This window comes from Eulemur rufifrons, chromosome 19, assembly GCF_041146395.1.
Source record: "Eulemur rufifrons isolate Redbay chromosome 19, OSU_ERuf_1, whole genome shotgun sequence".
NCBI lineage: Eukaryota > Metazoa > Chordata > Mammalia > Primates > Lemuridae > Eulemur > Eulemur rufifrons.
In genome coordinates this window covers 80,755,456-80,767,598 of record NC_091001.1, presented here as the reverse complement: position 1 = coordinate 80,767,598, position 12,143 = coordinate 80,755,456, and the positions used below count along the sequence as shown (strand labels likewise).

At 35.0% G+C, this 12,143-nt stretch overlaps 1 protein-coding gene across 1 annotated transcript in view; it reads right to left on the bottom strand.

Annotated features, from left to right (window-relative positions):
- SRBD1 (S1 RNA binding domain 1) overlaps positions 1–12,143 on the bottom strand; it is a 197,631-nt gene that overhangs the window by 160,836 nt on the left and 24,652 nt on the right. Inside the window, exons 6-9 of the mRNA XM_069494081.1 lie at positions 11,837–11,954; positions 10,662–10,800; positions 5,803–5,899; positions 4,338–4,473 (exon numbers count right to left, since the gene is read on the bottom strand). Coding sequence (XP_069350182.1) covers positions 4,338–4,473; positions 5,803–5,899; positions 10,662–10,800; positions 11,837–11,954 — 490 coding nt within the window. The remainder of the gene's footprint in view (positions 1–4,337; positions 4,474–5,802; positions 5,900–10,661; positions 10,801–11,836; positions 11,955–12,143) is intronic.

The following is a 12,143-nucleotide window of genomic DNA, read 5'->3' as shown; positions in this document are numbered from 1 at the left end:
ATACCAATTTTTTATTCATTTACTTACCAAGAATGTATCCAAAATAATAATTTGTTTACACTTTTTCCAAGTAACTTACCTCTCTCATAATAAAAACCATAACATGCTTTTTGAAAATAAAGTACAGTAACAAAGCCTATCTATCACATTCACAAGAATAGACTTTGGTGATCTAAAATCTCATTTCACATTCTACTAATTGAAAATTTTTGATCATCTGGAGTTGGAAGGGCATACCTTTTTTTTTTTTTTTTTTGAGACAAAAGTCTCACTCTGTTACCTGGGCTAGAGTACCATGGTGTCAGCCTAGCTCACAGCAACCTCAAACTCCTGGGCTCAAGCAATCCTCCTGCCTCATCCTCTCTAGTAGCTGGGACTACAGCTGCACACCACACCCAGCTAATTTTTTCTATTTTTAGTAGAGATGGGGTCTGACCTCATGCGACCCTCCCACCTAGGTCTTCCAGAGTGCTAGGATTACAGGCGTGAGCCACCGCGCTCAGCCTGGAAGGGTATACTTTTTATAAATGTGAAAAAATAACCTATGCTAAGATAAATACAAACAATGTAAAATCCTAAGTGGTATATTTAATAGCTACTAATTGTCATTTATTGAGCAATTGTAGGGTCCCTCTAAGCACTTTAAGTATGTTATCTCAAGTAATCCTACAGCCACCAGTGATATGTGTATTATCATCTTCATTTTACATAACAATTTTTCTGAGACTACTTGTACCAAATCACAAAGGTAGCAAGTAACAAAGGAGAAAATTAAACTCAGATCAACCCATCCATGCTGTTAATTAATATTATATTAAAAGAGCAAGCATCTTAAAACACATTAAATACATTCCTTAAACAAGTGCAAACAAAACCAAGCAAGCAGAAGAAAGGAAATAAATAATAGGATGAAAGTTAATTAAATAGAGAATAGGAAAATAGAGAATATCAATAAAATGAAAAGTTGGTTCTTTGCAGATATCAACAAAATTAACAGACCTTTTGCTAGACTAACAAAGAAAAAAGAGAAAACATTCAAATTACCAAAATTAGTAACAAAAGAGAGGTCATTACTATGGACCTTATAGAAATAAAGAGGATCATAAGAGAATACATAAGTACAACTGTATGCCAAATTATATAACAGATAAAATGGACAAATTCCTAACCAAACTACCAAAATCAAATCCAAAAGAAATAGAAAATCTGAATAGACCTATGACAAGTAAAGACATTGAACTAGTAATTTTAAATTTTCCCACAAAGAAATGTCCAGGCCCAGATGGCTGCACCATCAAATTCCACCGAATATTTAAAAAAGAATTAATACCAACTCTCTACAAACTTTTCCAAAAATTATAAAAGAAGGGAAAACTTCTCAACTCTTTCTATGAGGCCAGATTATCCTGACACAAAAACCAGACAAGACTTCACAAGAAAACTAGAGACCAATATTTTTTCTTATGAATATAGATGTAAATATCTTCAATAAAATACTGGCAAACCAAATCCAGAAACATATAAAAAGAATTATACACCAGGATCAAGTAGAATTTATTCCAGGAATGACTGGTTGACTTAACATCCAAAAATCAATTTACATAATACATTATATCAATAGAATAAAGACTTCAAGATAAAGAAGGAAATTTTATAATGTTAAAAGTCACATCCTGGTTTTGAAATAGAACAAGGGGCATATATACTGTACTTTAAAGATGTTGCTAAGAGTGAGATCACCAAAAATGGTGGAGGAAGGAACTCCAAAACTCCATTCTTCTACAAAAGTAACAAATAAGGTAGCAAAAACTGTCAGAGTCAACTTTTGCAGAAGTTTGGAATCTACTTAAAAATTTACAACAACCAGAGGAACACTTGAAGAAGAAAGAAGCTACAGGATTTTCAAAAGAAATTCCATAAACACTTCTAACTTATCGGTGTACCATCCTCCACTCTCCAGATCAGCAGTGGCCATGAAGATGACAGTCTACATTCCCAGGGCAGGTTGCTGCTACTAGAAGAAGCAATATGGACCTTATTCTCAAATAATTGTGGTTGTGTGTTTTAATCTGTCTGGTGGGTCCCTGAGGGATTGACTAAAGGGCTTGCTTTTGTTTCACCTGCCTTAGAGCTCACCCAGGACTGAAACAACTTCCCAGGTGACCTTTGCCAAAAGTATTTAAAGGCAAATGTACTAGCTATAGCCATGAGAGGTAAGGAAAAACAGTGAGGCTACTAACAGACAGATCAAAAACCTGTGAAGAAAGAAGGTAAGAAATGAGATATTTGAGGGGAAAGGGGCTTTTTAAAATTCCTGTGTACCAGGGACTCTAGTAGGACACCTGCATGCTCAGGGCTAGACTCATGCTCTGAAAAGACTTGAAAAGAACTTAAGTTTCACCTCTGAATGACCTTTGGGCGCCATGCAAACAAGAAGAAAAAGTTATGGCAGAGTTGTTAATGGCCTCACTAAGTGATGAAGGAGTGCCCCAACACAGAACCAACTTGCAAAGGCTGGGAGAGTTTGGGGTTGGTTTGTCTATTTTGGGCTCCAGGTCTTTAAGGAAATCTTTATCAAATAACTAGCCAGTTACTAAGCTAAGAAGAGAGACCTCAATGGCCACACATGACAAAGTATACAGATTTACAAAAATAGTTTAGAAAGCCAACAACCCACAATAAGCGGCACCAACTAATACTTAGGAGAAGAAAGAATCTTATTTCCAGAGTTGCCAAGTTATAACACTCAAAATATCCAGTTTTTACCAAAAATACAGCAAGGTATGCAAAGAAACAAGAAAGTATGACCCATTCACAGGAAAAAAAAAATTAATGAAAACTGTCCCTGAGAAAGCTTAGACATTGGCCTTATGAAACAAAAATTTTAAATCAACTGTCTTAAATATGTTCAAATTTGAGCAAGCAGAACAAATCAACAAACGTGAAGGCAGGTCATTGAGATTATACAGTCTGACAAGAGAGAAAAAGAAATGAACAGGGCCTAAGAGACCTGTGGAACACTATCAAGCACACCCATTACATATAACACAAGTCCCAGGAGAGAAGAGAAAGGAGTTAGAAAGAATATTTGAAGAAATTATGACCAAGAATTTCCCAATTTTGATGAAAAACATTAATCTAAGAATCACAATGAACTTCAAGGAGGATAAACCCAGAGACCCACAACAGGACACATTATAATCAAATTATCAAAAGATAAAGATAGACAATCTTGAATGCAGCAAGAAAGAAATGACTTGTCATGAACAAGGGTTCAGTAAGATTAATAGCTGACAACTCATCAAAAACCACAGAAGCCATACCATAAGGCAGTGGATGACATAATCAAAGTGTTAAAAGGAAAAAAAAAAAAAAAAACCTATTAACCAAGAGTTCTATAACCAGAAAAATTGTCCTTCAAAAATGAAGGAAATGCTTAATGAGTATAGAGTTTCAGTTTTACAAAACGAAAAAGTTCTGGATACTGGTTGCACAACAATGTGACTATCTATACTTAATATTACTAAACTGTACACTTAAAAATGCCTAAGATTGTATACTTTGTGTTATGTGCATTTTATAACTAAAAATACTGTTTTTTAAAAACGGAGAAGACTTCCCAGAAAAAGAATACCTAGGGAGATTGTTATTAGAAGACATGCCTTACATGAAATATTATAGTAAGTACTTTCAGGTTGAAATGAAAGGACACTAGAGAGTAACTCAAGAACATACAAAGAAATACCACTGGTAAAGGTACCTACATATGTAAATATAAAAACCAATATTAACATATTTTTGGTTTGTAACGCCTCTTTTTTTCCCCCTATGTGATTTAAAAGCCACATTCTACAATGTAGATATAGCCTATGACTACATTTAGGAAAAAAGTTAGTGAACTGAAAAATGAAATTTAAAGACTGAGATACAATGAGTATGGTTTATATAACCAAATAAGATCTCTCACACTTTATCCTGGAATCAGATATCTCTGATTTGTATTTCACCTGGAAGAGATCCAGAATTGATCTCAAATCCAAGCATACTGGGAAGCAGGGTCTAACAAGAAAGAATGCCAGCCAGAAAGTCAAGATATCTGAGTTGTGATGTTGTCAGTCTGCTAATAATTCTCAGTGTCACCTACTAACTTTTCCAGGTCTTTAGTTCCTCATCTGTGAAATGGGGAGGAGGGGGGCACATGAAAATTTATATAAAGAAAAAAAGAAAATAGTTGACATAAAATTCTTTAAATCCTTAGTAAGTAAAGTAGCACGCAAATGCAAAGTATTATTATTATTGCTACTGTCAGCATGCACAAGCAGTTTCTCCTTATTTACCTGATGATGTTGGATGTTTCTTATGTTGCATGAAAAATTCTGGTAGAGAAGAAACTTATCAACGTCTTTCTCATTTACCTTTTTTGAGGACACTTTTGCCAGAGATGACTGGATACAAATGTATCTATTTTGGCACCTGTTCAGACACACAATGTTCAAAAAACAGGCAGTTATTACTATGTGCTTTAGTAAAGAAACACATTATGTGGAAACAAGGATAGCAAAAAAGTTAAGCCATTACCAAAGAAAATTTCTTTTTTATGATGTCCAACTATGAAAATGATGTTACTGACCCATCAAAAGAGGACTCTGTCTATTCATGCTAGTATAGGTCTTACAGATCTATCTGAACATCAACCCAACCCACTCCATTAAATGGCCAAATGAATTCAGATACCATCTACAGTTATGCAAGAGACCAAAACTATCTATAAAAATCAGAACAAAAACTCTAGTCTAAATATCTTCCTTTTCTAACCACCAAGGCAGTCACAGTCAATTAAAAACTAAAAAGAAGGCAAACAAAAGGATGTGTCAGGACAGCTTCCAATAACAATTTATAAAACTGAACCAAATTTCAGCAGCATAATTACTTATAAAAACACATTTTAAAACGTGAGCAATTCTTCTATTTCAACTCATTCCTGCTGGGATCACTGAGAAAATAGAAAAGTTCTCTCTCTTGTATTAACAAAAACCGTGACTATCAACAGTAATCAACTGGATCATCTCTACCTTCCCTCTCCTCTGTACAGCTCACACAGCTAGAGATGTGGGGGGAGAGCGAGAGAGAGAAAGAGACAGGAAGGGCAGACCTCTGGCAGAAATCTGCCTTCTCTCCTGATACACAGCAGAAAAAGAACAGAGTACAGAATAGGGTTTTAAATTAATGTCTTCTTTTAATAAGGCATAAAATCCATAGGCCCTATAGGTCAAAGAGCTTTAATCTCTTATAAATTGGATGTGTGATGCCATGGATAAGCTGCTCTCGTCAAAAGCCAAAATTCATTTTGAGGTCAGCACTGTTATCCATACCTGATATTATACATCCTCAAGTAAACCCAATTATTGTTAAACACCGATATTATAAAATTAAGCATAAATCACAATCACGATGTTTAAAAAGCAATGCTACCCACTCCAAACGAACATGACTCTCTCTAGCATGTATCGTGCAGTGCAGTGATTTTTAAACTGTGTTCATCAGCGCCCCTTCACTGAGGTGCCTCGGTGTAAGGCGCATAAGTAGGCAGAGTTCCAGGCTCCCTGCCCAGAATTCAATTAAAATCTTACTTTTATCTGTTTTGTACATTAAGATTCTATTGTTTGAACAAAGACTTCTGCTACTAAAAAAAAAAAAAAAGCTGGAAAATAAAGTTTTTAATGAACACCAGTGTTAGCACTAACCATGTAACCATTAACAGCATGAGTCCACAAAGCAGAAAACTCCATAAGAGTTACTCACAATTTCCGAATGAAATCAAGCGTGTCTTTGTCTTTGGCAATCATGTCTGCTAAAATATGCTGCACTCCTATTTCAATATCCTGGAGTGCTGAAAGCCCTTTAGGAGAAAAGTAAGAGGGAAAATAAAAACAAAAAGTATAAGATTGGTTTTAAATTCTATAATTAAATCACAATAAATTAGTTTGGTCAAAATAAAATCTTAAATTGACAACCTTAAGACAAAAAGGTACAGTAGCAGTGACTAGCTTCCCTCTGCAACAAAAACAAGTCTCCAAAAGCAGTAATACAGGCCCTTTACATACTATCTTGCCTAGTGGTTAAAAATGTAGCTCTGGAGTAAGCTGCCTGGTCTAATCTGTTTCTGCCACTTACCAAGCATGAGACCTTGAGCAAGTTACTTGACTTCTCTGTACCTTCTTTTAAAGTTACTTTCCTATAAAAATGGAATAATAATAATAATAGTACTTCCTTCATGAAGTGTTTGCAAAAATTAAAGGTGTTATGTGGGCCAGGCACGGTGGCTCACACCTGTAATCCTAGCACTCCGGGAGGTCGAGGCCGGAGGATTGCTTGAGCTCAGGAGTTCGAGACCAGCCTGAGTAAGAGTGAGACCCCATCTCTACTAAAAATACAAAAAATTAGCTGGGTGTGGTGCCATGCACCCATAGTCCCAGCTACTCTGGAGGCTGAGGCAGAGGGATTGCTTGAGCCCAGAGTTTGAGGTTGCTGTGAACTATGGCATGGCATTCTAGCCCAGGCAACAGAGCAAGACTCTTGTTTCAAAAAAAAAAAAAAAGTTATGAAAAATATGTACTAATAGAGTCATATACCAAGGCACACTATTTCATTTGTTATAAAAATTCTCCTTTACAGGCAATTGTATTAACTTCTTATTTTTGATTATGCAGCATTTATTCACATTTTCAATGACCCATTTAAATTTCACAAATCTCATAAGAACAAAACAAGAGCTATCATGCAGTCGTTCATCTTCACAATTAAGATTTGTTTACAAATGGGGCATTAAGTTCTAAGTGCTTTTGGCTTGCTAATTTACAGCAGTGAGTCTTGTACATCATAGCCCCTGTGATACCAACTTACACATCCAGAAAGATCATTTGCCTTGCCTCTTTTCACTTCTATTGTCCTCATTTTTCTATATGCATTAAAGCTTTTCATTTTTTGCATTAAAGCTTGAATGATACACGCATTATATATCATATGTATGTTTTTCTGTGAGGATAGTTTTAATGAGTAATAGGTACAAAAGCCAAAGAGAACAGGAGAACAGATTTATTATGCCATAATTAATTAAAAAAACTTTGGTTGTGTTATAATAGCTAATGTTAACTACTGAAATACTGTATGTACAGTTAGCCCTTAAACAACACGGGTTTGAAATGCACAGGTCCATTTGTATACAGTTTTTTTCAATAAAAGTTACACTAAGTGTGCCTGCCTTTCCTGTCTCCCTTTCCACTTCCTTCACCTCTTCCACCCCTAAGACAGCAAGACCAACCCCTTCTCTTCTTCCTCCTCTCAGCCTACTCAATATGAAGACAATGAGGATGAAGACCTTTATGATGACCCACTGCTACTTAATGAATAGTAAACATATTTTCTCTTTGTTATGATTTTCTTAGTAACATTTTCTTTTCTCTAGCTTACTTGATTGTAATACAGTATTGTAATAATACATATAACATAAAAAATATGTGTTCATTTCTTGTTTATATTATCAGTAAGGCTTCAACAGTAGCCTATTGGTAGTTAAGATTTGGGGGAGTCAAAAGTTATACTCAGATATTCAACTGTGTGAGAGACTGGTGCTCCTAATCCCTGCATTATGCAAGGGTCAATTATATTTTAAAGAAATTTCAAGAAAGAAATTTGGTCATTGAAACTAATAGGAATTCTATGTACATTTTAAGAAAATTTTCCTATGAGGGAATTTTCAGAAACAAAACTTTAAAACATCACTGCTAGGGAGGTACCTTGAGCTACTTCTAGAGCAGTGGTTCTCAATGCAATGTAGAAATTTTTAGAATCATTTGGGAAACTCTTTCAAATTACATACCCCCTTCTCAGTCCAACTAGGGAGAAAAACAACTGACAAAGAAAATCTTGTATATTTTGAAAATGCTCCTTCCCCAATCAAAGAGAATTGATCTTTTGGTATTAATACAGCTAAGGAGAATAGGAGTTCTAAAAATTTAGCCCCTTAGTGAAATCAGGAGGAAATAAAGGCCACAGAACCAGAAAATCATACCCCTTGCCTTATAATGAAATCCAGCTAAAGAATCTTCAAACCTCCACAGCTGTAATAAAAATTGAAAGGCCAACACTTCTTTTCACTGTATCTGCACTTGGACTACCTCTTCTTACATACAACAGAACAATCAGCTACTCCCCCTTGGATACAACACAGGGATCTCCTAGGACATATTTCATTTTAGTTCAGACCAAATTCTTGTTGGTCTATAGTAAGCAAGAAGTGTCTTCTGCTGGGGGGAGGAAAAATACAATATCTGGTTTCTTAGGTATTTCTTTGAGGAATGATAGACTGATGAAACTTGTTTAGAAAAAGAGTAATAGAATTGAGGGTGATCATGTGTTATGTGTGTAGCATAAAGAAGGGGAGAGAAAGGAAAAACATTCCAAACAAACTTTAAAAAGCAGTACCTAGCTTATCTGAAATTAATTATAATTTTTCTACACTCTTGATCAGGATAAAAGAAAGAGAAGGTAAAGGAAACAGAAAGTCCTGATATATCTGTTAGTATAGTACTTTGGTAATTGTGACGAACCCTGAACTATCCACACTATTACTATCCACATTATCAGAAGTATCACCAAGTGTCCATGATCATGTATTCCATTTATGACAATCCAGAGAGATACGGTTATCAAAAACCTACCCAGTAGGAACTCAGTACATGTGGGAACTCAGGAGACCTTTGTACTAAAAGTGGTGGGAGTAGAAGGAAAGGAAATCAACCATAACAAGAAAAATAAAAATAAGAACAGTCAATAAACTTTTGTGCATCTAACATTCTGAAAATTCTAATAAAACATACCATGACTGGGCCCAGATAGTTCTCACTGTGGTTAACCTTAATGCTTAGGTATACAATCTCAGCTATTATTAAAATATTAAATTTTGTAACCATTTGGAAATCAAATTATAAATACACATTAAAAACTTAAATTTTAATTTTACTCATTTCAACCTATCTCTAAATTCAAGTAATCCTATTTTGCTTTTTCTTTTCATTATCGCCCCTTTCCAAACATTAATTAAGATGTGTGTGTTTCAGTATGAACAGATATTTGTATTTTACAGGCATACCTACTCAATTTTTTAAATCACAAATTCACATTTGCTGGATTATTTAAAACAAAAACAGGCTATGGTATGCTATAATTTTCTACAGTTTAGTACATACTGTGGATTTTGTTATCAGAGACTGCCCCCTACAGACATTTATATCTCCCAGCCTAAAGAATCAACAGAAGCACAAAAGAGACTAGAATAGAAGGGAGAAGGGGAATGGGAAGATAGGGTACAAAGTTGTAGTTGTGCAAGCCGAATAAGACTAGAGATCTAACGTACAGCATGAGGACTACAGTTAATAATATTGTACTGTATACTGGAAATTTACCAAAAGAGTAGATTTCAGGTACTCTTACCACAAAAAAAAAAGGTAACTATGTGAGATGATAGACATGTTAATTCGCTTGATTATCATGTACAGTACTGCATGACTGCAGTACTCATTTCACTATGTATATGTATATCAAAGCATCATCTTGGACATGTTAAATATATACAATTTTCTAAAATAAATTTTTAAAAGAGTATGGATCACCAGAGCATCAATCCCCTCACTCAACTACTAACAGAGAACTCCTGAAAAAAGCCAGTCGTACCCAGAAGGTTCTCACTCAAAGGTTCATTTTGACAATAAAACCAATGCATCTTGGCATGTATCAATTGTCACTTTCCTTGGATTTTTCTTAGAAACATCTCTCCTTTCATCCCTCACTCTCATTCTGTCTTATGCACACACACATACACACACACACACAAAAGAATAGAAAGATAGAAGTAAATTTCAGACAAAGATACTTTACTCTTAGAAGTGTGGGAGTAGGGCTTCACTTTATACTTTGTGCATGTCAGAATTGTTAAAATTCGATTTAAAGAGTAGGTATGACTTTTATAATTAAACAAGTTTTTAGAAATAAAAGCTTTAAAAGACAATATAGAAGAATCTTTATAGCCTTGGGATATGAAGGGATTTCTTTAAAAAGAAAAAAAAACAATTATCTTTAAAAAAAGATTAACAAATTAACTATAATAAAACTAAAACTTTCTTCAGTTTTCCTCCTTGGTTTCACTCATCTTAGAAATTCATTGCCTGGATGCCAAGGTCCTCTCCTCAACTCCAGCAAGCTCCTCTAAAAATTATCTAGACACAATACTTCTTAATCCACATTCAATCCTCACGTACTAAGAGATGGCATAAAGAAAATGAAAAAACAAGTTATGAACTGGAAGAAAAGATTTGCAATACATAAGTGACAAAGAGTATCTAAAAAATACTTATGAATGAATAAGAAAAAGAGAAATACATAGAAAAACACGCAAAAGACTAGAACAGCCACTTCATCAAAAAAGGAAAGCAGAGTGGCTAAGCAATATGTACATCAAGATTTATTTTATTAGAATTATTTATTATTTATATGCTACAATATTCTTTTACATAGTCATTACCAAATGAAACAACTTTTTAACATAAGTTTTCAAATAAAAAAAAAAAGAAAGCAAAGAGGATCTCTGTAAGTAAAGCTGGTACCTTTAACATCGGGTCTAACATAAGAGAGCAGATTGAGCGCCCCTGGATTCTCAAGCAGTGTCCTGGCTGCTCCTTCTAATCCCAGCTGTTTTGCTCTCTGGGCTTTAGTGCCTTTGCTCCCAGTTTTATATGGAGCAGACTAGGAAAAAAAGGCAGAAAACATATCATACGGTTCAGTTTTAAAAAGTAAAAGTTAAAACTAGGATATAAAATTAGAGGACATGCTGAGAATGCTTAAGACATCTTTTTCTCAACCCTTTGCTCCTCCTTCAGAGATGAAGTAATACTAACTAGATAACACTTACTGTATGAAGATAGTGTGTGCCTTATCTTATTCTTCATGCTTTTCTATGTGCTCTATTACCTATTTGTTTGGTTTCACTCATCTCAGAAACTCATTGCCTGGATGCCAAGGTCCTCTCCTCAACCCCAGCAAGCTTCTCTAAAAATTGTCTACACACAAGCCTTCTACTTCTTAATCCACGTTCACTCCTCAACCTGCCACCACCTGGCTTCTCTTCCCACACACCTTGCTGAAAGAGGTACCATTAAAATCCACAATGATCCCCTAATTACCAAACACATTTTTTTCAGTCCTTATTTTGCCAAATCCCCCTGCTACATTTAGTTATTGACCATTACCTCCTTCTAAAACTCTCTTCCCTCCTGTTCCAAGGTACCATCATCTCCTAATTCTCCTCATACTTCTCTGACCATTTCTTCCATGTCTCCTTAGGCTGTCCCCTCCTCCACCCACCCTTTAAAAGTTGATGTTCGCCAGTGGTCAATCCTGACCTGCTCACTCCGCAAACTCTCCTTGAGTGAATTCTTCTGTTCTCATGGTTTCAAATACAACTACAGGCTGAACACACTCACATCTACGTCTCCAATTCAGCCCTCTCCTTTAAGCTTCACATTTGTATTATCGACTCTCTTTCCCCACTTGACTGGGAATTCCTTGAGGATAACGATTATATATTTATTCATCTTCACAAACTCAAGTGACTAGCACAAAAAAAAATACTCTCTAAATATCTATTGAATAAATATTTCATTGAATTAAATAATGGTGGCTAATATTTTAGCTTTTTACTTCTTGGTTGTCTTTAACTATAAAAAGACCCAAATCATAATATATTCAGGTATTATATTAAAAGATAAAAAGGGTAACTTACCACATGTTCTAGTTCTTCAGAAGTTTTACAGTTTAGCAAGGTTTTTAACAAGCACTCAGACATCTTCCCCTCCTTCTTAATTTTCTGGATTGTGCTATGAACCTTCTTTGCAACAGCCCTGAAAATAAAAACTTTTGTAATATACAAAACTTAGATGTCAAAACTTTTTTTGAAGCGATCTGAAACTTACAGAAAAGTGGCAGGTAAAGTAAAAGGAACTTTTTTTCTTCTCTGATCCATTTTAGAATAAGTTAACATTACCCCCAAATACTTTAGGGTGCATTTCCTATAAACATGAATCTTCTCC